Source organism: Oncorhynchus keta, chromosome 26 (assembly GCF_023373465.1).
Source record: "Oncorhynchus keta strain PuntledgeMale-10-30-2019 chromosome 26, Oket_V2, whole genome shotgun sequence".
NCBI classification, from domain to species: Eukaryota; Metazoa; Chordata; class Actinopteri; order Salmoniformes; family Salmonidae; genus Oncorhynchus; species Oncorhynchus keta.
Genome location: NC_068446.1, coordinates 13,099,826 through 13,127,548, shown reverse-complemented (window position 1 = coordinate 13,127,548; position 27,723 = coordinate 13,099,826). Strand labels below are relative to the sequence as shown.

Sequence of the window (27,723 nt, the reverse complement as noted above, 5' to 3'; positions counted from 1 at the left end):
GCCACATACATGGATGACTTAACTCTCACAACCCTGCCTCTTTTTTTTGTCACATGGCACGCGGTAAACACCCTTTGCGACTGTATTTACACCCTTTGCGAGTCAATACAGTAAATTATCAATCAATTTACACATAAAAAAAAACAGACCCAGGAGCTGTCGTGTTGCTACACGGTGTAGTCTACATTTGGCAATATTATATATATATATATATTTATTTATTTATTTTTAAATACAATTTTTGCTAAAGAAAATTATTCTGTTCAACCATAACATAACGCAGATGATGTTTGATCACAATTTATGGTCAGTAATCCTAATTAATAGAAGAGTAGGAATTGAGGCACCGTTTCTTTACTTCTGATGTAGTTTATTGTTCTTTATTTATCACAGGCAATAATAATCATAATAGTGCACTTTCATTTTTTTTATTTTATATAATACAGACATTTCTTATATAATCATCCTCATCATGTTTTTCCCCCCCTGTTTTATATATTTACGAATTGTTTTGTTCTACTGTGTATGAAGGGGGGGATTACAATTGTACAATCTTGGAATGATCAATAATGATGACAATAATCATATTGTGAGTACAGTGTGAATAAAGAATCAAGATATGGTTTCATACTTACTGTATACAATGGATAGGGGTGTGATTATATAAGGATGGGGTTGGGTTGAGGTATTTTCATCTGGATGAGAGGGTGGGGGGGTTTAAGAAGAGATAATGAGGGTGTAGGAAGGGGGCAAGGAGGGAGTTGGGGTGGTTGCTGTAAGATTCACCCACAATGGGGTTGAAACATCTCCCCTCATCCCATCGTTTACTTTGAACGGTTATTTACACAGAATGTCTAAGGGTTTCGCTCTAGTTGTGTCTCCAGCCAGCATTTCCCCTAGTTTTTGTTTTCAGGCGAGGCAAGGCGGGGTGTCAAAGCTCTCAGTAACAGCAACGTCCAGGCCCTCTGGCCTCAACAACGCCAATTGAAACCAATAGAAGCCAAACTCTTTTAAACGTGAAGCAACAGAGCTGGGCAGGGAGGCCTACCCCACCTATACAAAAGGTAAAGGTAACACGGTCTCCCACTAACTCTGTTTTTTAGCACAGGGTAATGGAAAATTAAAGTCTGCGGGGTCGTGGGTCTTGTGTCACATCTATCTCCCATTCAAATGACCCTGACCTCTTGACCTAGAATGTGGCGGGTGGGGAGGATGAGGGCTCTGAGAGGTTGTGCACACACAATCTCACAGACACCGGGGACACACACTGACAGGTCGAGCAAATATAACAGACATGTACCTCCCTCCGTACGCATCATCTTAAGGCGCTCAAACAAATTCCTGAACTCTTACTACTACTATTCTGTGCAGGACGGTGCTGGATCCACCTATATTAATGCAGTAAAAAAAACATTCACTGTCATCATCACCTACGGGGCCACATTGCTTTCGAGTAGTGTCATGCAGCACTTCATTGGCGACAAGCTCGGCTAGCCTGGTTACACATTCACAATAGTTCCTGGAACCATGCTGGAAAGGACTACGTGAAAGGAAAATATCCAAGACAGCACAGTACGGTTCGTCACGATAGTAGGAAAATGGGTACATGATTCCTGCCAAAAGGCCTTGAGTGAAGGGTGTGAGCTACAATGAGAGGTGAGCTACTAAAGTCAACAATAAATAATCATGTTCTTTGCTGTAAGGAAGGGGAGCGAGACGAGCCCTAGGCAAGGAAATCGAGGAAGACTGCCTCCCACTCTTTTCGTATTTCATGGTAAATGGCCGATTCACACCAATTAAGTATACAGTACAGCTGTTATAGACAGAGTATGATAAATAAAGAGTTACATTAACCTACGGTTCTAAGTCTCCTGGCCCTGTTTGCTGTACAAGCAGTTGTTTCCTACGGTAGCAGTGTGTTGACTCCGACTGATATGAAGTGTGATGATGGCTGATGGGGACGTGGTATAACTTGCAGCGGTGATTCTTAGTCACTGTGCTGTGGTCACAGCCAAGGAATGGTGAGGCAGGGTGAGACTGATAATAGGTGCTTAATGGTAGTGGCATGAAACAACCAGGTGACGACGAGGGACTTTTATTTATTTTTATTTCACCTTTATTTAACCAGGTAGGCTAGTTGAGAACAAGTTCTCATTTGCAACTGCGACCTGGCCAAGATAAAGCATAGCAGTGTGAACAGACAACACAGAGTTACACGGACTAGGGAGGGACTAGGGGAGCGACTAGAACGAAACCTGTGTTTTCTTTTGGCGCTCTGTGCAAGGGGAAGGGGTATGAGGGGGGTCGTAATGAAGGGGTTGGGGGGGCATGGCAGTGGCCAAGGGCGAAGGGATGGTAGGGGGAAACCACTTTATTTGTTTTGTGTCTTTTAGGACAGTGCATTCCAATTTTAAGGTCAAATTTATAATATATTTTTTTTCTCTGAAAGAACAGGAGGGTCCGTGTGTATGTGAATACTGCTTGTGTTCTGCACGTTGTGTTGGGCCCTCAGTCAGTGTTTTTAGGTGGTGTGTCCATATCTTTGTACGCTTAAGTAACAACATTCTAGCAGAATATGACAAAGAAGGAATTAGTGATTACTATCCCCACCCTTTCCTGCTCTCTGCTTTTTCAAGTGTCTATGCGATAATGTTTTATTTACTTCATGGAAGATTTTCATATTTTTTGCCATCCCAGAAATTCCCAAAGCATCAAATCTATCCTTGGTTCATTTCTTAAAATTAGTTTTGTTTTGTTGCTTCAAATGGGAAATCTTCATTATACCAAACAAAGACAAATCAACAATAAAGACATCAAAAAGAGCTGGGAGAAATTTTGCAGCATTGGTTTCTAAAACATTGAGGAATGAATGGACAAGAGGTTGTTTTCTGACTCGCTCTGGAAAAGAGGGTTCAATCTGGTTTCAACTCCAGCAGCCATTTTGTCAGTTTCAATGCTGTTCCAATATTCCAACAGAACTTTCCCCTCTATTTTTGTCCTCAGCATCTTCCCTTTCCACTACATTTCCTCTTTGCAATATATAAATCAACAAATAAATACATAAATAAATATTAAATAAATCTATGACATAAAATGAAATAAATAAATATTGTCACAATAGTGTTTGTTTTTGACATTCACTTGGTTAGCGTTAACTCCATTTTGTTGGCGGCAAACATCAAACTCATTTGTGCTCAAATCACATAAACAAAAGGTGAAAGGAAACAAAAAACGAAATGGATTTCATAATTTTTGTGTGGTCTGTTCCTTTCCTCTCCTGGGAATGAGTGTGCAGCGGTTTCAATGTTTTTCTCTGTCATCCTTAAGTCAAAGTCTCTTTTTGTTTCTTGAAATGAGCTTTTCCACCTCCTCACCACCCTCTGCTCTCTTAACAGAACAAGTCAGTTTAGGGCCTTTTCAAAAGCCGCATCATTCAGTGCCCCATGTCGGCCATATTGTGAATGTAAGGGAGGGAGGAGGGAGGGTTGGTTGTTTTCTGTAGAAAACAATAATGTATGTGGAGTGCTTGTGGTTCAGTCCTCCTGGAATAAACAACAGATGAAGGTAACTTCCTGTGAACTACATCTTCTTCATCATCCATTGGACTGAAGTAAACAGAGCTCATCATTCAGAGGATCTGCTGAGGGTTCCATTCATAGTATTACTCTAATGATTCTAGTTATAACGTTCCATTATCTGTTTGAAATCTCTACATATTCCAGATGTCAGTTGTAGTGGGGGCGTTGAGACATTCTTCCATACCTCGCCTGTTATTTTTCTTCGACTTGGGTGATATCTGTAGAGATATCTGTTGCTTAATCCTCATTTAAAGGCAAGATGGTTTTCATAAGTTTGTTTCAATTGCATTTTAGGAATCATACAATTGTGGTGCTTAGTTATAAAGAAAAACAGATATTTGTCTTTATTTTGTTCAAATAGCTGTATTGACATCTTTGGAGCTACTTGGATGCAAAGATGCATTTGGACGCTTCATTCTGATTTTGATGCAGTGTTCCTCATCATTATCTTAAATTCTACCGTGTTTCTGTTCTCGTAACTTATCGTTAATGAGAATCCAGTGAAAGGACCCAACCTGTCTGTTTCCTTGATATCCACTGAATTGACTTGACCCGTAATATTTCACTCTCACTGTCCCAAAAAGCGATGTTAGGTAAAACTTAAAAGTGGATCCACGTCAACTGGGAAACACTGTTATAATTGTTGATATTATTTCGGAATTTTCACAATGGTTTTCATCTTATTGGTTGTAGACCAGATAACTTAAAAAAAAAAAAATCCATTTAGCCTTTAACCATTCAGAGCCTGCCATTCCCTATATAAGTCTGCCCGCTTATTTTACTGGCTACATATTGTTGTTGGCAGTTGCATGATGTGTTGTACTTCAAACGTACAATTAGAAATTTTTCTGATCTTGTCTTCTGTTCTGAAACTAATCTGAGTGACACTGCGTTTTACTCTAATCCGCTATTTTCTTTCTTCCATCTTGGTGGCCAACTATCTTGTTGGGCCCGTTTCAGGTTGAAGCAGTGGTTTGTGATGATGATTGCTGGGTCAGGTGGTTTGGTAGATGTGACGGTGGTAGTGGTGATAGTGGTAGTCTGAGGGATTTTGTCTGTGTTGTTCGCTAGGGTCATCTCTCTCTATCTGCCCTATCCTGTCTGTTTCCAGAATGTTCCCTCAGGGCTGGGACTGTGTCCCGTTGGAGGAAAGGAGTCTGGTCTTGTCTTTGCCCGAGCTCCTCCTCTGAAGCACGCTCCCACTGCCCCCTATCCCTGCGTCACCATGCTCACACCTCTCGCCCCGGTCCCCGCCTCCTTCCGAACGTCGGGAGTTTTGCCGGGTCGGGGTGCTGGGCGGACGCGAGGTCAGCTGCCCATTCTTCTCATCTGGGGAGAAAAATATAAAAAGACATGAGTTTGATGAAGACAGAGATATAAACAGTGTGTGTGTGCGTGAGGGGACCCACCAGCCAGTGCCTGCACAGATGGCTGATCATGAGTACTAAGTAGCTGGGCTTGAATCGTTTCCACCACTCTCTTGAACCTGCGACTTGGACCTAAGGAGAAAGACAAACACTCAGTCAAGGTATACACTGCCCCGCATCAATATTTTAGATGAATTACCTACATGTATAATGAGTTCTGTTAACTGTCTTGACAGTTTTGTGGTATATGTTGGGGATATATTATAGGATCAAATCATGCCAAACATTAGTTACCAAACACTGATTAAACATTTTTGCCAATAAATGTATCATAAGACCAAATTAAACTGTAACTTCAAGCAAATCATACCTTCCACTTAAGTCTCATTCTCACTTGAAAATCCTACTCCCATTGAAATCAAATGCATAACGAAGTGACAATACGTCTTAAGTGAAAGTTAGGATTTGCCCCTTGGTTGGTTGCAAGAACACTTAAAGAAGTCTTACTGTAACACAAACAGGTTTGGGAACCACTACCTGATATGAGGGTGAAAGTCACACTGTAGATGCCATTTTCCCTCTTTCCTTCCCTCTCGGCTCGTTCCTTTTCTCTGTCCCTCTCTCCCTCAGAGAAGGCAATGTCCACCTGGAACTTAACAGGCTTCTGGAAGACGGAGGGGCCACCAGAGGACTTATATTCTGCTCTGAAGCTGGTCTGGGAGACGACGCTGTGACTCAGGGACGGGATCTGGACAGATGTATAATGTAACAACACAGCATTGGAAACAGAGGTGGAAACAGCTTTACAAGCTTTCCATCTATGTTTATGTGTTCATGTTTTATGAATGTGGTTGTGTTGCTTTGTATCATGGCTGTAAAGGCCTTTCACTGAAACCGAGTAGGGGAAGGTACAGAGGAGAGGAGAGAGTTGTCAGAGAGAGACTGAGGAAGAATGAGTGAGAATAGACAGAGATACTCACAGACAAGAAGGCATGGACTATATCAGCTTTGATGGAACTAAGCGGTTTGTCTCTAATGACAACAAATATCTGTTCCTCCTTTTCCAGGCTGATGAAGTTCCCAAACCACGACTTCTTGGCCAGCCTGCCAGTCAGAATCAACAGTCATATAGTATTTTTTTTTTAAGAATCTACATTTCAAACGTTAAATAAAGGTGCTTTTATAAGCATTTATAATGGCTTATTCAAGGAAGTTGATTTAAAGTGTTACCTAAACATGCAGCATAGAAATGTTCTACAGGCTAGCAGATAGCATTTTACATGACAGGCAGGACAGTCATTCTGATGGATATAGATAGATCAACTGTGTATGTCTAGGATTATCTACTTACTCTGGGCTTGATTCTGGAGTTAGACTGGACATGTCCTCCGGTGTTGGAACTACAGGAGAGCAAAAGGAGAGAGATGGAGAGAGAAAGGAGAGATGGGGGAGTTATATATAGAGGAAAGATAGAAAAATAAGGAGAAAGAGAGAGGGTGGGGAGGGAGAAAGTAGAGTGGAGTGGAGAAGGGGAAGTAAAAATTTGATGACACCACTTGATGAGGTTCAGTTTCATTGATTTAATTACCAATCTGTCTAATTAATTTGAGCACCGTATAGTACACTACGGTCTTTCTGCAATGGCAGCAGAGACTGTGGCTACTTTGAGAACAGAATATGCACATACTGGTAATAATGTTTACATACTGTTTTACACAATTCATATGTATTTACTGTCATGGCCTATCCTATATACAGTGCTTTCAGAAAGTATTCACACCGCTTGACTTTTTCCACATTTTGTTGTATTACAGCTTGAATTTAAAATGAATTCAATATATTTTTTTTACTGGCCTACACACGACACCCCGTAGTGTGAAAGTGAAATTATGTTTAGACATTTTTACAAATTAATACAAAATTAAAAGCTGAAATGTCTTGACTCAAGTAATCAACCCTTTCATTTTGGCAAGCCTAAATTGTCACACACTGATGTTTCACTTGTCTTTGTGATTGTTTCCACCCCCCTCAAGGTGTCGCCCATCTTGCCCATTATCCACTGTGTATTTAAAACTGGGTTCTGGTTGTCTGTTGCCAGTTCGTCTTGTTTGTCAAGTTAACCAGTGCGATTGTTCTTAGCTCCTGTTTTTCCCAGTCTCTCTTTTTCTCGCCACCCTGGTTTTGACCCTTGCCTGTCCTGACTCTGAGCCCGCCTGCCTGACCACTCTACCTGCCGACCTGTACCTTTGCCCCACCTCTGCCTACCCTGAGCATGTCTGCCGTCCAGTACCGTTGCCCCACCTCTGGTTTACTGACCCCTGCCAGCCTTGACCTGTCTACTGCCTGCCCCTGTTGGATTATTAAACCATTGTTAATTCGACAATGTCTGCATCTGGGTCTCACTTTCTGACCTGATATAAATAAGTTCAGGAGTAAAAATGTGCTTAACTCACATAATAAGTTACATGGTGTGCAACAATAGTGTTTATAACATGATTTTTGAATGACAACCTCATCTCTGTACCCGACACATACAGATAATTGTAAGGTCCTTCAGTCGAGCAGTGAATTTCAAACACAGATTCAACCAAAGACCAGGGATGTTTTCCAAAGCCTCGCAAATGGGACCTACTGGTAGATGGGTTAAAAAAGCAGACATTGAATATCCCTTTGAGCATGGTGAAGTTATTAAGGACACTGTGGATGGTGTATCAATACACCAATTGACTACAAATTGACTACAAAGATACAGGCATCCTTCCTTACTCAATTGCCGGAGATGAAGGAAATCGCTTAGGGGATTTCACCATGAGGCCAATGGATGAACAACGTTGTAGTTACTACACAATACTAACCTAATTGAAGCCTGTACAGAATTGTTTTATTTATTATTCTAAAACATTTGCAACAAGGAAGTAAAGTAATACTACAAAAAGTATTGTTTGGGGAAAATCCAATATAACACATTACTGAGCACCACTCCATATTTTCAAGCATAGTAGTGGCTGCATCATGTAATGGGCATAACTGGAGAGTTTTTCAGCATTAAAAAAAAAGAAACGGAATGGCGCTAAGCACAGGTGAAAACCTAGATCAGTCTGCTTTCCACCAGACACTGGGAGATGAATTCACCTTTCAGAAGGACAATAACATAAAACTCAAGGTCAAATCTAAACTGGAGTTGCTTACCAAAAAGAACGTGAATGTTCTTGAGTGGGCGAGTTACAGTTTTGACTTAAATCTGCTTGAAAATCTATGGCAAAACTTGAAAATGGTTGTCCAGCAATGATGAACAATTAATTGGACAGAGCTCGAAGAATTTAGAAAATAATGATAGGCAAATGTTGTACAATCCAGGTGTGCAAATCTATTTAGAGACTTACCCAGAAGGACTCAGAATCACCTTTGGCAGTGATTACAACACTCATGGGTGTGAATAATTCTTTTAAATTGAATAAAATGTCTAAAACACATTTTTCACTTTGTCAATATGTGTTATTATTGGTAGATGGGTGCGCAAATAAATATATTTAATCAATTTTGAATTCAGGCTGTAACAACAAAATGTGGAATGAGTCCAGGGATATGAATACTTCTGAAGACACTAGCTACTGATGTACACATTGAAAATATGAATCACAATGCATATAATTGTTTATATCATATACTTTCGATATCCAAACATCAAGGTTTGGCCCAAATCTGTTTTGACTCCAAATGAAATGAAATACATTGAATTGCCAAATTCCTGAATTGAAATAGAATTGACCTCTCTCCCACTGCAGTTTGCCAATAACCCGTCCCACTCTCATACTACAGCTTGCACACACTCCCCTCCTCTCTCTCTTACCCTGCAGTTTGCGTCGGTGGAAGCGTGGCGATCCCAGCAGGTTGTTCTTAAAGGAGTTGAGGCGTGTCCTCCAGTGGGCGGAGCTACTGGCGGCCATCCCCCCGCTGCCTCCAGGGCTGGAGGGTGGGGTTAGGGAGAGGGATCCTCCCCCGCCCACACCCCCGCCGCCTCCCTCCGCCCGCGAGGAGGAGGAGGATGAGGAGGAGGAGGGAGGGGTGGGCGGGGGAGCTGGGGGTGGTGGACGGGGGTGCCCAGGGGGGTGGGGAGTGGAGACCCCTGAGGGGTGACCTGTGGCACAGGGGCAGAGTTAGGATAGATGTTCTTAGTGACTGACTTAAAGACGGAGGGGGCGGGGAAAAAAAAGAAGCGAGGGATGGGGGAGAGGATGGGTGAGGGGGACGGAGAGGGGGGAGCTTGGAGAGGTAGTGACTTCATGGACTGGAGGTGAGGGCGATCGGAGAGCCCTTTGGAGGGCAGAGTCTGGGTTTTGGGGTCAGGCACGGTCGTCCGTTGTGACGGCCGGGGAGTGGTGGCACTTCCTGGTTTGGGGTCTTTGGAGTGGGTGGTGGATGCGGAGGTGACTTCTGATTGGCTGAAAGTGAAAACTGGGCTCTGATGCGTGGGAAGAGAAAGGACAGAGGGATGGAGAGGAAGGAAGGAGGGAAGGAAAGATGAAGAGAGCAATGGTCATGAGTTATGATTTATGAATATACTATAGACTTCTGATTGTCCTTACATTTCTAATTGTAGGGATTTATCAAATGAATATTCTGATATTCATCTTATTATGTAAATGTAATTAGCGTCCATTTTGAATAAAGGTCCAGAGACCCTTTCAATTTGAGGGCTAATATGTGATCTTATCAGTGTGTGCCTCTTCTCTTGTGTGCCTCTATTTGGAATGTGTATGTGTGTCTCTAGTTTTCCTCTAGGCCCTTACTATTGGTGTGTGTGAGTATCTATGTTATGGGTAATGGCTCAGAATGGGACAGTATGAGGGTGATGGACAGTCTCAGAAGAACAGTTACAATTACACTTCAGTACAGAGAAACACAATCAAATCACAGTAGTGTAGATGTGCAGTAGCACATTTCACCATGAACAAAAGGTAGTCTGTACAAAAATATATTACAGGTATGGTATTTTATAAATTCTTCAGTAGAACCACCTCAATAACAATCAGGTAGTGTAAATGTGTGTCCATTTGTAAAAGAGCGTGACCAAGCGTGACTTACCCTGGGACTGCTGAGAGGACTTGATGAGAGCCCTGTTGAAGCTCCACTGACTGAACGAGACCTGGAGGACAAAAATCCTAGTATCAGATAACACTGGTACAGTAACACATAGCATAGTCTCCCTTATGGAAAAAACACATGAATTTCACGTTATCTTATGTGAAGTTAATGTGATAACATGTGATAAAATGAAACTACACGTCACCAACATTTCAAAGTTTTCCACATGTGAAAGTGCAAATTTGATTTTCACGTGAAAGTTTTTCACATGTGAAAATGCAATTCCACATATGAGAGTTTGATTTTCACAAGTGAAAACTGTTTACACATGAAAGTGCAAATTTGTGAATCTGCAATTCACATGTGAGGTGAAAACATTTTACTCTTCTCACATGTGATAGGGTGGTGTTAGCATGTGAACTCTATATTGAATACATGTGAAGAACTGATCTAATGTGCCTAATTTTATCCATGTAAAAATGTCAGCTCAATTTCAGCTTCACATTTTTTTTTAAAGGGAAGTAAATAAATGGTATAGGGGTTTTAAGGTAAGTGGTACGTTGTGAAGCTAAATTGTGTAATAAAAAAAGGTGTACATATCTTTCATCAATGACAATATGCTTACATTTGACATATTCACTTAGTACTGACTTTTCAATATGACCCAAGATTGGTTTTGAACTCACAACCTCTGGATTACGCTGATCTTGCTGCTGCACCACAGAGTCTGTAGCAGTCTAAGAAGTCACATTCACATTCATTACCTATAATACATTTTTGCAAATAGAGTGTCATCTGCACTGCTATTTTAGTTATCTGACTATTCTTTCATCATTGATAGAATTTACTTTATTCAGCAATTTGAGGGTTTTCTGTATAGTTGTCTATTGTTGGTGGGGTATATTATTCTGTATTAATGTTACTCCTGAATATAAATATAATCATTTTTCTTGACTGTATTATACAAAACTGAGATTTACTATTACATCCAAAATGTAGGAATACATGTGAAATCAGTCATTGACACAGACAATGTGGTGTAACAGGAAGATTGTAATACTGTGACCCACGGGATCGTGAGTACAAATCCCAGTTGAGGACCTGTTGTAAAATAATTACTGTATAAATAACCATACACAATGTAATCAAGTGTGGAAACCACTGCAGCAATTTTGTGACATCCTATTAACTTTTCATTTGCAGGTCATCATGTGAAAGGTTATATGATCACGTGAAAATCCACGTGAAACTTTGTGAAATATCACCACATGTGTAGTGTTCCAAAACCACATGGTTTCACATGTGAAATAGAATTTTGCATGTGCAAAACATGTGGAACTTTCACATGTGAAATGATGTGATTTTCCACATGTGAAATTATGTTTTTTCCATGACAACATTGGTACAGTAGCACATAGTATGGTCCACTAACAGGCTACACTAGTACAACACAAAGTATGTGTGTATTATATATATGTATATAATACACACATTATTTATATATATATAAATAATACACACATACTTTGTGTTGTACTAGTGTAGCCTGTTAGTGGACCATACTATGTGTTACTGTACCAATATTGTCATGGAAAAACATCATTTCACATATATATATATATAATACACACACACATACATACATACATGCACACACACACAGTGCTGTGAAAAAGTATTTGCCCCCTTCCTGATTTCTTATTTTTCTGCACACTTAAAGGTTTCAGATCAAACCAATTTAAATATTACACAAAGATAACTGCATTTTGTGTTTACTTGGGTTAAGTGATGATTTTATTTATTAAGGGAAAAAAGCTATCTGAACCCTATGTGAAAAAGTAATTGCCACCTAAACCTAATAACTGGTTGTGCCACCCTCAGCAGCAACAACTGCAATCAAGCGTTTGCGATAACTGGCATTGAGCCTTTCACATCGCTGTGGAGGAATTTTGGCCCACTCTTCTTTGCAGAATTATTTTCATTTCAGCCACATTGGAGGGTTTTCGAGCATGAACCGCCTTTAAGGTCACGCTACAGCATCTCAATTGGATTTTAACTAGCATCTCAAAGTCCGGACTTTGACTAGGCCACTCCAAAACCTTCATATTTTTTTTAAGCCATTCAGAGGTGGACTTGCTGGTGTGTTTTGCTGCAGAACCCAAGTGCACATCAGCTTGAGGTCACGAACTGATGGCCGGACATTCTCCTTCACAATTTTTTGGTAGAGAGCAGAATTCATGGTTCCATCAATCACAGAAAGTCATCCAGGTCCTGAAGCAGCAAAGCAGCCCCAGACTATCACACCACCACCACCATATCTGACTGTTGGTATGATGTTCTTTTTCTGAAATGCTGTGTTACTTTTACGCCAGATGTAACGGGACGCACACCTCCCAAAAAGTTAAACTTCTGTCTCGTCAGTCCACAGAATATTTTCCCAAAAGTCTTGGGGATCATCAAGATGTTTTTTGCCAAAAGTGAGATGAGCCTTTGTTCTTTTTGGTCAGCAGTGGTTTTCGCCTTGGAACTGCCATGGATGCCATTTTTGGCAAGTCTCTTTCTTATGGTTGAATCATGAACACTGACCTTAACTGAGGCAAGTGAGGCCTGCACTGCAAGCTTTAGAAATGGCTTTGTAACCCTTTCCAGACTGATAGATGTCAATTACTTTGTTTCTCATCTGTTCCTGAATTTCTTTGGATCGCAGCATGATGTCTTGCTTTTTGAAATCTTTTGGCCTACTTAACTTTGTCAGACAGGTTCTATTTAAGTGATTTCATGATTCAACAGGTCTGGCAGTAATCAGGCCTGGGTGTGGCTAGTGAAATTTAACAAGCGGGGGCAATTACTTTCTCATAGAGGGCTATGAAGGTTCGGATAATTTAATTAAGGGAAAAAAGCTATCACTTAACTGCATTTTGTGTTTACTTGGGTTATCTTTGTGTAATATTAAAATGTGTTTGATGATCTGAAACATTTAAGTGGCAAATGTGCAAAGAAATAAGAAATCAGGAAGGAGGCAAATATTTTTTCACAACACTGTATATATGGTGCATATGTGTGTCTTTATGTGTGACCTGAGTGTGTGTGTATGTGAGGTTCTTCAAATAGCCACCCTTTGCCTTTGACAGCTTTGCACACTCTTGGCTTGCTCTCAACCAGCTTCACTTGCAATTCTTTTCCAACAGTTTTGAAGGAGTTCCCACCTATGCTGAGCACTTGTTGGCTGCTTTTCCGTCACTGTGTTGGGTCATTGTCCTGTTGAAAAACAAATGATACTCCCACTAAGCACAAACCAGATGGGATGGCGTATCGCTGCAGAATGCTGAGGTAGCCATGCTGGTTAAATTTGCTTTGAATTCAAAATAAATCACAGACAGTGTTACCGGCAAAGCACCCCCACACCATAACACCTCCTCCATGCTTACGGTGGGAAATACAGATGCAGAGATCATCCGTTCACCCACACCTCGTCTCACAAAGACACGGCGGTTGGAACCAAAAATCTTCGATTTGGACTCCAGACTAAAGGACAAATTTTCACCGGTCCGTTGCTAATGTCCATTGCTCTTGTTTCTTGGCACATCAAGTCTCTGCTTAATGGTGTCCTTTAGTAGTGATTTCTTTGCAGCAATTCGACCATGAAGGCTTGATTCACACAGTCTCTGAACAGTTGATGTTGAAATGTGTCTGTTACTTGAACTCTGTAAAGCATTTATTTGGGCTGCAATTTCTGAGGCAGGTAACTCATGAATTTATCCTCTGCAGCAGAGGTAACTCTGGGTCTTACATTCCTGTGGCTGTCCTCATGGGAGCCAGTTTCATCATAGAGCTTGATGTTTTTTGTGACTTCACTTGAAGAAAGGTTCAAAGTTCTTGAAAATGTCTGTATTGACTGACCTTCATGTAGTTTCTCTTTGCTTTTTTGAGCTGTTCTTTCCATAATATGGACTTGGTATTTTACCAAATAGGGCTATCTTCTGTATACCACCCCTACCTTGTCACAACACAACTGATTGGCTCAAATGTATTAAGGAAAGAAATTCCACAAATTAACTTTTAATAAAGGCACACCTTTTAATTGAAATGCTTTCCTCATGAAGCTGGTTGAGAGAATGCCAAGCATGTGCAAAGCTGTCATCAAGGCAAAGGGTGGCTATTTGAAGAATAGTTTTGATGTCTTCACTATTATTCTACAACATAGAAAAAAGTAAAAATAAAGAGAAACCCTTGAATGAGTAGGTGTTCTAAAACTTTTGACCGGTAGTGTATCTATGTCTAACCTCTGGCTGTGTGCGGAGGTGTCTAGCGCCCTGCGCGTGGGTGTGGGGGAGCCCTGCTCCGTCACACTCAGCACCTCCAGACTCTTCCTCTCTGGCCGGCACCGGCCATGACGGGTCAGCATGGGAGAGTCCACCCGTTTCCTAGGGGGATCTGCTGGGAGACCTTAGAAAGGTTAGAATCCAGGTCTCAGAGGTACACAAAGGTTAAAGCACCTCTAACTTATGTTAATTAAAGCACTGGTGCTTTGTCGGGAGGTTTTGAGATGCTGACGTGTTGGACATGTTTCCAAAAAAACTGCAGACCAACATGAATTTGTTGTAAAATTTTGTCACAGGACAATAATTTAGAAAAGTTTAATTGCAGCTCTTTTATTTTGAAACAGAATCGCCAGATGTTGCTTATTGTCGCTAGCTTCACAGATACCTATCAGTAAGTCCAAGTTGGCTAGAAAAAGAATGTTCCAAATTATTTCTTTAAATGTTATGTTAGAATTGAAAATGAATAGAATAGTTCTGGGAGTGCTCAGAGCACACGGTGGACACGGTGGAGAAATCAGTGTCCAATAAAGTGTAGGTTAGGAATGTTGTTCCTTTCTAATATATGTGGTCTAAAGGTTTACCAATGTTGTCTAAAGGTTTTCTTTCTAACCTATATCATTCCTGGGCGGCAGGTCTTCGTCCTCACAGCTGGGGTAACGCTCTTTCCTGTCCAAGAGGAGGTAGTAGATCATCTTCTCCTGGTTGTCTCTTGGAAAACGAGAGAGAGAGAGCGAGAGATCGTAAGAGACATTCAGGGATTGAAAAAGAGTGTTGCGATATCTGGGGTTAATATCTGACCAGAATATTATTGTTTTATTAACAATAACGAAACAGTTGTAGTAGTATAGTTACAGCCTGAATAGTGCATTCAGAACTAGAGCATAATGTGAATGTGAGAGTTGGAGGGACAACAGTAGAAGGAGAAAGAGCCATTGTTAATATCTTTGGTCATGTTTATGCTTTGCCAGAGTGATGTAACATTTGACGTGCCAAAAAAGCAGATTAGATTGGTCAGTCAGTCGGGAGAGAGAGAGAGAGAGAGAGAGAGAGAGAGAGAGAGAGAGAGAGAGAGAGAGAGAGAGAGAGAGAGAGAGATTAAAAATAGGAAGAGGAAGGACCCTGTCCAAATACTCCACAAAGTCCTAAGGTCAGATTACGTTTACTTCTCCAGAGAGACAGAGAGAAAAATACTAGGATAGAGAGAGGCAGGAAAACACTAGTAGGGAGAAAGAGAAAGAGAGAAAGAAAAGAATTATCCTATTCCTACTTCTAATAGAGGTGCCAGAGACACTAAGAGAGAGATCAAGAGTTCGTTTCCACAGCAACCAGTGAATGGTAACACTACAGGGGCCATATCAAGGGACACTCAGCGCAGGTCCCGGGTCAGCTTTCCCCCATCTCTAAAAGCACCCCAGACAGTACTCACTCCTCACACTGCAGGTCCTGGGTCAGTTTTCCCCGGTCTCTGAAGCAGCCAAGAGAGTGCATGCTGTCCAGTACATCGGGGTCCAGCTCTGTCAGCGACACAATCCTCTTCACACACACACGTCTGGGAGGAGGCTGCTCCGGACACGGCTCGTTACGACCACCACTGAAAAGGGAGAAATATGGAAAGGGGGAAAGAGATAGTGTGATAACAGACACAGAGATCGAGATAGAAAGACAAATGGAGGGGAGAGAGTACAGATAAGTAAAGGGTTCCGTGAACAAGGTCACATACACAAGCAACTCAACTGACTTTCTTCTATTCTATTCAGAGAGAAGACTGATACATTTTTTAAATTTAACCTTTATTTAACTAGGCAAGTCAGTTAAGAACAAATTCTTATTACAATGACAGCCTAGGAACAGTGGCTTAACCGCCTTGTTCAAGGGCAGAACGCTCTAAACAACGCTCTAACCACCAGGCTCCCTGACTCGTGTCAGAGAACACCAGCTGTGGGTGAGAAAGTAGAGAAAATAGAGTCGAATGGGATGAGTGTACTTACAGATACCATGAGTGTTTTTGTATTGCTTCTAGCTGTAAGAGAACACAGACACAGTCAGTTAGTTACCTAAACAGAACACAGGGTACTCCTACATCTAGTCAGTACCGTGAGTCTTTCCCCCCCACCCTTTTTTCCCCCTTTCCCATAACGGTGAGTCTCAGGGTTGACCTCGATCATGCCTTTGAGCAGGGTCTGGCTCTCCTTCGCCCCATCATCATCCTCCCTCTCTCCATAATCCCCTTCCCTCTCCTCTCTCCCTTCCACCATCCCCCCCTCTATCCCCCTCTCCTCCCCCGTACCGTGAGTCTCTTGTCAGGGTTGACCTCAATCATTCCTTTGAGCAGGGCCTGGCAGTCTGGGGGGATGAAGTGGGGCATGTGGAACACCCCACTCTTCACCTTCTCAAGGAGCTGGCGCAGGTTGTCATGGTCAAAGGGTAGAGCTCCCTATACACACAGGAGAGGAGAGAGGGGAGTTACAGAGCGAGAGACAGAGGGGAAGAAAGATGGAGAGAGGAAGAGGTTCTTACCACCAGCAGTGCAAAGAGAATAACGCCACAGCTCCATACATCTGCCCTGCGACCATCATACTTCTCCCCCTGCAATACAAGACGGCACTACACTCACTTAGAATAAAATATATTCACTGTTCAATCATACAGTATATACACACACATATTGTAGGTGCATGCACCTTGACAATAACCACAGACATACAGAGAGAAAGGGAACTTACCCTGATAACTTCTGGACATGCATAGTGAGGAGATCTGAAATCATTCAGAAGAAAGAAAATAACATTCTTAACATTCATAAACATACTGTACATCACTAAGGACACCCGCATGCAGGAACACACAGTACTCACCCACAGCTGGTCTCTAGCAGGCTGTCCCCCACCTGTAGGGAGGCCATGCCAAAGTCAGCGATGCGGATGTTGTTCTTCTCATCCAGGAGCAGGTTCTCAGGCTTCAGGTCTCTATGACTACACACACACACACACACACACACACACACACACACACACACACACACACACACACACACACACACACACACACACACACACACACACACACACACACACACACACACACACACACACACACACACACACACACACACACACACACACACACACACACACACACACACACACACACACACACACACACACACACACAGGTTAGAGAAACAGGTCTGTTCTCTTCTTTCACCTATTTTCTTACCTCTCAATCTCTCTAGTTTTAAATGGATTTATTTAAAATTGAGGCTGTGTATACAGTTGAAGTCGGAAGTTTACATACACCTTAGACAAATGTCGATATAGGACTCGTTTTACTGTGGATACAGATACTTTTTTTCAGATACTGACACAGATATAATCACAAGGTCCTTTGCTGTTGTTCTGGGATTGATTTGCACTTTTCCCACCAAAGTACGTTCATCTCTAGGAGACCAAACGTGTTTCCTTCATGAGCAGTATGACGGATGCTTGGTCCCAGGGTGTATATACTTGCGTACTATTGTTTGTACAGATGAACGTGGTACCTTCAGGCGTTTGGAAATTGCTCCCAAGGATGAACCAGACTTGTGGAGGTCTACTATTTTTTTTGTTGACGTCTTGGTTGATTTCTTTTGATTTTCCCATGATGTCAAACAAAGAAGCACTGAGTTTGAAGGTAGGCATTGAAATACATCCACAGGTACCCCCCCCCGATTGACTCAAATGATGTCAGTTAGCCTATCAGAAGCTTATTTTTCGGGACGTTTCCAAGCTATTTAAAGACACAGTCAACTTAGTGTCTGTACATTTCTGACCCACTGAAATTGTGATACAGTGGATTATAAGTGAAATAATCTGTCTGGAAACAATTGTTGGAAAAATGACTTGTGTCATGTGTGGCCGATGTGAAATGGCTAGCTAGTTTGCGGTGGTGCGCGCTAATAGTGTTTCAGTCGGTGACGTCACTCGCTCTGAGACCTAGAAGTAGTTGTTCCCTTCTAGAGAAGGATTTTTAAGTATTGAGACAACTGAGACATGGATTGTGTAGGTGTGCCATTCTGAGGGTGAATGGGCAAGACTTAAGCGCTTTTGAATGGAGTATGGTAGTAGGTGCCAAGCGCCCTGGTTTGAGTGTTTCAAGACCTGGAAAGCCTTTCTGGGGTTTTCACGCTTAACAGTTCCCCCTGTGAATCATGAATGGTTCACCACCCAAAGGGCATCCAGCCAACTCGACGCAACTGTGGGAAGCATTGGAGTCAACATGGGCCAGCATCCCTGTCGAACGCTTTCGACACCTTGCAGAGTCCATGCCCCTACGAATTGAGGCTGTTCTGAGGGAGGTGCAACTCAATATTAGGAAGGTGTTCCTAATGTTTGAAATACTCAGTGTTAATCGCTATATACAGTATATTGCTGTATTTACTGTATTGCTGTAGTGTCTGACTATCGAGTGGCTGTGTATATATTGCTGTATACATTATATTGCTGTAGTGGCTGACCATATAGAGTGGCTGTGGCAGAAGTCCAGCGCTGAGATGATCTGTCTGAAGAACTTCCTGGCCTCTTTAGGTGTCAGTCTGCCCTTCTTCACCAGGTAGTCAAATAACTCTCCTCCTGAAACATGCTCCAACACCAGATACCTGGGAGAGGGGGATAGAAAAAAGGTGGGGTGATTGAAGGAAGTGGGAGAGAGAATGACATGGAGGGAGGGAGGGAGGGAGGGAGGGAGGGAGGGAGGGAGGGAGGGAGGGATCAAATGCTGTATGTTCAAGCATATAATAATAACAAACTATATACCCACTGTACATGCTCATACTCATACTCATGCTCATTGGGGCGGCAGGGTAGCCTAGTGGTTAGAGCGTTGGACTAGTAACTGAAAGGTTGCAAGTACAAATCCCCGAGCTGACAAGGTACAAATCTGTCGTTCTGCCCCTGAACAGGCAGTTAACCCACTGTTCCTAGGCCGTCATTGAAAATAAGAATTTGTTCTTAACTGACTTGCCTAGTTAAATAAATAAAAATACATACACTCATGCAATCTGATGTGTACATGCTTGAACATAGTCCTGTATAGGCCTGTTCATATGCTCACACTTACAGCAACAATTATCACTCACACATTGATGCGCGCACACACACATACAGTTGAAGTTGAAGTCAGAAGTTTACATACACCTTAGCCAAATAAATAAATAAATAAATTCAGTTTTTCACAATACCTGACATTTAATTAATCCTAGTAAAAATTCCCTGTCTTAGGTCCTTTAGGATCACCACTTTATTTAAAGAATGTGAAATGTTAGAATAATAGCAGAGAGAATTATTTATTTCAGCATGTATTTCTTTCATCACATTCCCAGTGGGTCAGAAGTTTACATACACTCAATTAGTATTTGGTAGCATTGCCTTTAATTTGTTTAACCTTTCTGGCGCAGGCGTTCCGCTAGCGACCCACCTCGACAACATCCTGTGAAATTGCAGAGCGCCAAATTCAAAATACAGAAGGTCTTAATAAACATTAATAAAAATACAAGACATAGGAGCTGCAATCTGGGTCCTAAACCCATTAAATACTCTAAACGCATTCCATTGAAAATACCCACATCAAAAAAATCAAAATTCCTGGATAGATTTTCCTCAGGTTTTCACCTGCCATATCAGTTATGTTATACTCAGATATATATTTTTGTAAGTTTAGGAAACTTTGGCGTGTTTTCTATCTAAATATACCAATTATATGCATATCCTAGCTTCTGGGACTGAATAACAGGCAGTTTACTTCGGGCACGCTTCTCATCCAGACGTCGAAATACTGCCCCCAAGCCATAAGAAGGGTCAAACGTTTCGGGGAACCTTCCACAAGCTTCCCACAATAAGTTGGGTGAATTTTGGCTCATTCCTCCTGCCCGAGCTGGTGTAACTGAGTCAGGTAGGTAAAGCCTCCTTGCTCGCACATGCCTTTTCAGTTCTCCCCACAGATTTTCTATAGGATTGAGGTCAGGGCTTTGCGATGGCCACTCCAATACCTTGACTTTGTTGTCCTTAAGCCATTTTGCCACAACTTTGGAAGTATGCTTGGGGTCATTGTCCATTTGGAAGACCTATTTGCGACCAAGCTTTAACTTCCTGACTGATACCTTGAGATGTTGCTTCAATATATCCACTTAATTTTCCTTTCACATGATGCCATCTAGTTTGTGAAGTGTACCAGTCCCTCCTGTAGCAAAGCATCCCCACAACACGATGCTGCCACCCCCTGTGCTTCACGGTTGGGATGGTGTTCTTTGGCTTGCAAGCCTCCCCCTTTTTCCTCCAAACATAACGATGGTCATTATGGCCAAACAGTTCTATTTTTCAACAGTCAACTTAGTGTATGTAAACTTCTGACCTCTGGAATTGTGATACAGTGAATTATAAGTGAAATAATCTGTCTGTAAACAATTGTTGGAAAAATGACTTGTGTGTGGCCGATGTGAAATGGCTAGCTAGTTAGCGGTGATGCGCGCTAATAGTGTTTCAGTCGGTGACGTCACTCGCTCTGAGACCTAGAAGTAGTTGTTCCCCTTGCTCTGCTGTGGCGCGATGGGTAACGTGTGCAGATGTGGTTCGAGCCCAGGTTGGGGCGAGGAGAGGAACGGAAGCTAAACTGTTACACTTGCACATGACCGACTTGCCAAAACTATAGTTTGTTAACAAGAAATTTGTGGAGTGGTTGAAAAACGAGTTTTAATGACTCCAACCTAAGTGTATGTAAACTTCCGAAATCAACTGTACATGCACACACAGTATATTATTGAGTTTTAGTACTGTACAAGAGACAGGCAGAAAGAGAGGGAGAAAGAGTGAGAAGAGGATAATATACTTACAGGTATTTGTTATTCTCATAAACATCATGCAGCTTCAGCACATGAGGGTGCTCTATAAGTTTTAGAATAGCTATCTCCCTCTCCACCTGGAGATAGAGAAAGAGATCGAGAGAGAGATCGAGAGAGAGAGAGAGAGAGAGAGAGAGAGAGGAGGTATGAACAGAGAGGAGGTAGAGAGAGAGAGAGAGAGAGAGAGAGAGAGAGAGAGAGAGAGAGAGAGAGAGAGAGAGAGAGAGAGAGAGAGAGAGGAGATAAAGATAACAGGAGCAAGAGGGGAAGAAAGAGAGCAAGAGATAGAGAGAGAGAGAGAGCGAGCGAGAGTGTGTCTGTGAATGAATGTGACAGAGAGTTTGTATACACACGGTGCATAGCCTATACACACCTCAAATAACCCAGAAGTAGAATACAAAGAAGAACCAAAGAGGAAGAAAAAGCTGATGATATATTGTATATCAATACCTTAATTAGTAACGACAGCACGCTGGCTGTCTATATAATGTGCTTCTACAAATTCATATTAGCAGGCTCATGGCTCTCTCTGTAGGCTACTGGACCTTCAGAAGGACAGACTCAGAGAGCGTCTGAGTCCCAATTGGCACCTTACTCCCTATAAAGTGCACTACTTTTGACCAGTGCCCATGCTCTGGTCAGAAGTAACATATGATGTAGGGAATAGGGTGCCATTTGGGACGCAGGCAGCTTCTCTGGGTTCATACCTTCATAAGGACAGACTCAGACAGCTTCTCTCGGTTCACAATCTTTATGGCCACCTTCTGTCCCGTAATACAGTGGACTCCCAGCTTCACCAAACCTGGGAGAGAGAGGGTGGAGGAGGAGATGGGGGGAGAGTGAGATAAATAGAGAGACAAAGACCGAGATAGAGAGAGCAAAATAGAGCAGAAAGAAAGAAAAGCTTTGAGTTTGTCTTGTTTGCTTTAGTTACCTTTATTTTCAACACAGTTCAATTCTCATTCATAACAAGTGAACCATAACCAGACCATTACAGGAGACACATGTGGAGCATGACCTCACACATACCATATTGACTTGACTATGCAGAACCTAATGGCCTAATTTAGCGACTGCAGTCTACATCAATCTGTTTACAGTTCAACCAGTTCAATCCACTAAGGCTACACCAGCCTGTTTCCAGCACTGACATCTGATACGACAAGTCTACCACTTACTCATCAAAGCCTCTATAATAAACCAAGGAATTCCAGTCTTCTCTATCGATTTAAATTCAAGTAAACTGGTCACATTACACAGGTCTAAAAAAGTTTCCAGAGGGCCAGACTCCCAGACCAGGATTAAGTCTACTCCTAGATTAAAAAGCATTTTCAGTGGAGAAACTATTGTTTAGTCCAGGAATAGAGAATAGACTTAATCTGGGACTGGTACATCGGCACTTAATAGATCTTAATAGATCAGTTCAATCTGCTAGTCCAGTCTCCGCCGTCTAGAAGCCTACTTTACTATGGTGGAGGGTCATTTAACTCCAATATAAAGGTCCGGTTTCCCAGACACAAATTCAACCTAATCTTAGACTAAAAAGGCCTTTCAATAGAGAATGAAGCCCTAGACTTGGCTTAATCTGGACCGGGAAACCACCCTTTATGTTGGAGTTAGTTAGACTTCAGAACACCAGGAGATGAAAGATAACAAGATATGCCTGACTGTGTCCACAACTGTACTGCATTGTCAATGAGATCCACACCTCAGAACACATGGATTCATTCATAAAGGACATACACACATACACAAACAGGTAGACACATACATACAACTACTCTCACAATAATATTACATGCAACATTATACACATGTAAAATCTGTGACAGCATGCTTCACATTACTGATCACAGATATTTGTCAATATCATTAATATTGGACATATTGGCCCATTGATGTCAGTTTCTACCACAACTGGGACATACAATCAAATACACACAAATATCAATACTGAGGACATAATGTTCAGGTGCACAAAGAGTGGACTCTTTAGATGACCAATTGTATTTATCGGCCTAATATACATAAATAGCTATAGATATGACTATTTTCATCTACCATGCACTAATATTAGCAGCTTTTTCGCGTGATGGTGAGTTTAAAGGGAGCGGTGCAAGTATGCTTACCTGTCTGCCCCTTCCCAAGGGTTTTCTCCAACCGGTAAGGCCCGACGTATTGGGCCGACTGGCCTACCGACAGCTCCTTGCTTGTCATGATGTCCGTGCGTTGAAGGCGATATTATATGATGATAAGGAGATCAAATCACTGTTGTTTTCAATAGGAATTTATAGCTATCGGTCCTCGGGGTAGAACGGCTCCACGGTAATAGCATTACAGACGCCTAGCGATATTATCACAGGGAGGAATGGAGAGAGCGGTTGTAGTCGTGATGACAATTTCGTGGCCTATCGTCTAGGCTGGGCTACTCCCATGCACTTGCCTTTTTCTATGCGGTTACCGTGATATAAATTCGGTAAACTCCAGCTTATTATCAACGACCGTGAATTAACTAAACAGGAATGAAATAATGGGATGTTAGAAAGTGGAAGAGAGAAATTCGTAGGGAGATTGACAGGTGCATATTTGAGAAGTCCAAAATGATGCCAGTTATTATGAATTACAATTATTATTAACAGTATACGAAATAAATGTGTCCTATTGTTAATATTAGTACAGGCAGATAGATGTAAGGAGCTGCAATAGCCTATCAAAAATGATTGAATCAGATAGGCTCCATGTAACGGCTAGATTGCACACAATTCTGCACCCCATAGCCTACACCCGTTACTGTCATCAGTGATCCTTATAATAACATACTAATGGCATTTGTAAAGAATCTTATTATCGTAACATATTTTAGTCTCCCTCCACCTCTTGTTATCCCATTTTGGTATGTAAAACTATCTCTGCTCCGCCCTTTAGGCTATATGAATAGTAATATTCCGTTTTAGCCTCAGAGGGGTGGTTTTCCCAATATCCGGTGCACTCTTCGGATTATCCCAGGGCCTGGTATCAGGAAATAGAGGGGAACAGAGAGTCAAAACAGCCACCCTGCTATCCACACCCGTTCGGACTAGCCTACACTTATTTTTATCTGTATTCTCCAGTCAACGTCTGTCAACAATTTCACCTTGCGTTTCTGTACAGACCAAAATAATTTTTTCTTTCGAGAAATAATCGTTTTCTCTATTATGTAAAATGCTCGATTGGATGGTTGTAATAAATCGTGGTTCTACAAAAAATGACAATATTTAGCTGGCGTAGTACTCTCCTCCCTCCTCCCTTCTATCCCTTGCTCTCTCCCTCCCTCGCCGTCTATGGACATATCACAGCATCCCCGTTCGCGCTCCTGCCGCCGCTGGTTTCAAGATTCATCCTTCACCGGTGTCCTTGTACAGAAAGATGTAGCTTCAGAAGCGATTCAAAAAATATCTGCTTGTCTGTCGAAGTTCTTTGCATCCACAATCCGTTACGGGATAGCCTCCCTTCTGGCCGCAAAACCGTTTTATTTTTTCTCTCTCCCCTCTTCCTTCTCCTCATCCGATACGGCAGCATCAGCATCCGGGTTCCGCCCCCCGCTCTCTCCTCCATCCTTTCCTTGTCTACCTCTCCTTAAAATATTCTCTCCGTCGCCTCCTATCCGCTCACCTACTTCTCTTTTCAAACACACCGACTTTTGGGCTGAGGGGGAAACGCATGAAAATACTCTTTCCATCATCTAATGGTGTAAAGAAAAGAAGATACACTTGTTGTTGAATGTTCTTGTAGAATAGAATATTATAGTATATAATAACAAACCGATTAAGTTACTTCCTTTTAATAGTATTTGTACGTCCCTCTGTGATCCATTTCCACGTCTTTCTTATTTCATCCCAGGCAACACAAAATGTAATTCAAGACTTTACTAGTGTTTAACTAAAAGTATGTTTCTCTTGATCTAGCCTATTGATTGGTAAAATCAGACAGATATGATTAATCTCACGTCATTTCTATGACGTGTCTAGTTTCTCTCATAAATTGCAACAACAGTCGTAGCGAATGGATACCAGTACCCATTAATAATAGGCTAATAGGCCTAGCATGTTGACACACCATCATGCAGTTCAGCACTTGCACATTGGGCGGCAGTACTTGTTCATGGTCCTGACTTGGCAGAAAGTAACATACAACATGAATTTAATTGCATGATTTAATTAGATTATTTTTGATTGATTTATTTGGCCAATTATTATTATTTGGTATGATGGATTTATTATTATAGTGTCTTGCGTCATCCAGATGCCCGGCCCATATATGGGCTTATTATACGACACTAAGCTTATTCAGTGTATCGTTTGCAGTGTGTGAATATAATGGTGATATATATTACATGGACTGACTGCGTCTTTCTTTATCCCAACACAGTTAAGCCAAAACCTGGCCAAGGCTTTCAGCTCTGTCAATCACCACATTCTTATTGGCAGACTCGACAGCCTTGGTTTCTCAAAATTTTGCCTCACCTGGTTTACCAACTACTTCTCTGATAGAGTTCAGTGTGTCAAATTGGATGGCCTGTTGTCCGGACCTCTGGCAGTCTCTATGGGGGTGCCACAGTGTACCAGCCTTGGGCCGACCCTCTTCTCTGTATACATCAATGATGTTGCTCTTGCTGCTGGTGATTCTCTGGTACACCTCTATGCAGACGAGACCATTCTGTATACTTCTGGCCACTCTTTGGACACTGTGTTAACTAACCTCCAGACGAGCTTCAATGCCATACAACTCTCCTTCCGTGGCCTCCAACTGCTCTTCAACGCAAGTAAAACTAAATGCATGCTATTCAACTGATCACTGCCCGCACCTGCTCACCCATCCAGCATCACTACTCTGGACAGCTCTGACTTAGAATACGTGGACAACTACAAATACCTAGGTGTCTGGTTAGACTGTAAACTCTCCTTCCAGACTCACATTAAGCATCTCCAATCCTAAATTAAATCTAGAATTGGCATCCTATATCGCAACAAAGCATCCTTCACTCATGCTGCCAAACATACCCTCGTAAAACTGACCATCCTACCGATCCTCGACTTCGGGTGATGTCATCTATAAAATAGCCTCCAACACTCTACTCAACAAACTGGATGCAGTCTATCACAGTGCCATCCATTTTGTCACCAAAGCCCCATACACTACCCACCATTGCGACCTGTACGCTCTCGTTGGTTGGCCCTCATTTCATACTCGTCGCCAAACCCACTGGCTACAGGTTATCTACAAGTCTCTGCTAGGTAAAGCCCCGCCTTATCTCAGCTCGCTGGTTACCATAGCAGCACCCACTCGTAGCACGCGCTCCAGCAGGTATATTTCACTGGTCACCCCCAAAGCCAATTCCTCCTTTGGTCGTCTTTCCTTCCAGTTCTCTGCTGCCAATGACTGGAACAAACTGCAAAAATCTCTGAAGCTGTCAGAGCAGCTCACAGATCACTGCACCTGTACATAAGCCATCTGTAAACAGCCCATCTAGCTACCTACCTCATCCCCATACAGTATTTATTTATCTTGCTCCTTTGCACCCCAGTATCTCTACTTGCACATTCATCTTCTGCACATCTACCATTCCAGTGTTTAATTGCTTTCTTGTAATTACTTCGCCACCATGGCCTATTTATTGCCTTACCTTATCCCTTATCTTACCTCATTAGCACTCACTGTATATAGACTTTTTGTTTTCTTTTGTTCTACTGTATTATTGACTATGTTTGGTTTATTCCATGTGTAGCTCTGTGTTGTTGTATGTGTTGAATTGCTATGCTTTATCTTGGCCAGGTCGCAGTTGCAAATGACAACTTGTTCTCAACTAGCCTACCTGGTTAAATAAAGGTGAAATGAATACAAAAATGTTTTTTTTTAAAGTTATTCAGAGGGGCGTTCTACTACGCTCCCATTGACTAGCTAGCATTGTCTCACTCACTGTAGATCCGCACAGAGACAGTGACCTTCCAGGGTAAGGATGGAAAGTGTAATTTAACAATTAGCTGCCTACCGTAATTGCAGGCCTGTTATTATCATGTTTGGTAACATTTGCCCATGTATTTATTTTCTGAGTTTCCCTCAATTGAAGGTCAGCTAAGTTAACCTAGGCTACTTAACATTACTAGATCGGTATTTGAAGTTGTTATATTATCATTTGTAGTCAATTATCAGGTAAAAGCATATGCTTATTATTAATAATTTCTCAAATATTTTGGAGACTTGGAGAGCACTCAAAGCGGTGTAGAACGCCCCTCTGGATAACGGGGCGTGGTTTTGGCTTAACTGCGTTGGGAAAAAGAAAGACGCGGACTGAATTCTTAAAATGCCTTCCTAGACTAGGGCCTGTATACATTTGAGTGTCTGGGCAGTAGGTGCAATTTTTTTTTACTGCAGTTCTCATCATAACCACCAGACTATATGAACAGGCAGATGACATGAAGGTGTAATTCATGGTTACCAACTGGTTGATTGCGAGCCCTGTG

General features: G+C 41.9%; 1 protein-coding gene across 1 annotated transcript; it reads right to left on the bottom strand.

Annotated features, from left to right (window-relative positions):
- Window positions 1-659: 659 nt before the first annotated feature.
- LOC118358977 (serine/threonine-protein kinase BRSK2-like) lies at window positions 660-24,799 on the bottom strand. The gene is given in 20 exon segments (XM_052480277.1): window positions 660-4,907; window positions 4,988-5,077; window positions 5,483-5,693; window positions 5,926-6,049; window positions 6,297-6,345; window positions 8,796-9,023; window positions 9,026-9,083; window positions 10,031-10,091; window positions 14,314-14,464; window positions 14,963-15,060; window positions 15,779-15,943; window positions 16,341-16,372; window positions 16,640-16,786; window positions 16,870-16,938; window positions 17,076-17,109; window positions 17,208-17,324; window positions 18,845-18,985; window positions 21,215-21,300; window positions 21,931-22,025; window positions 23,353-24,799. Coding segments are annotated over 20 exon segments (2,253 nt in total). The 5' UTR covers window positions 23,441-24,799; the 3' UTR covers window positions 660-4,698.
- Window positions 24,800-27,723: the final 2,924 nt, after the last annotated feature.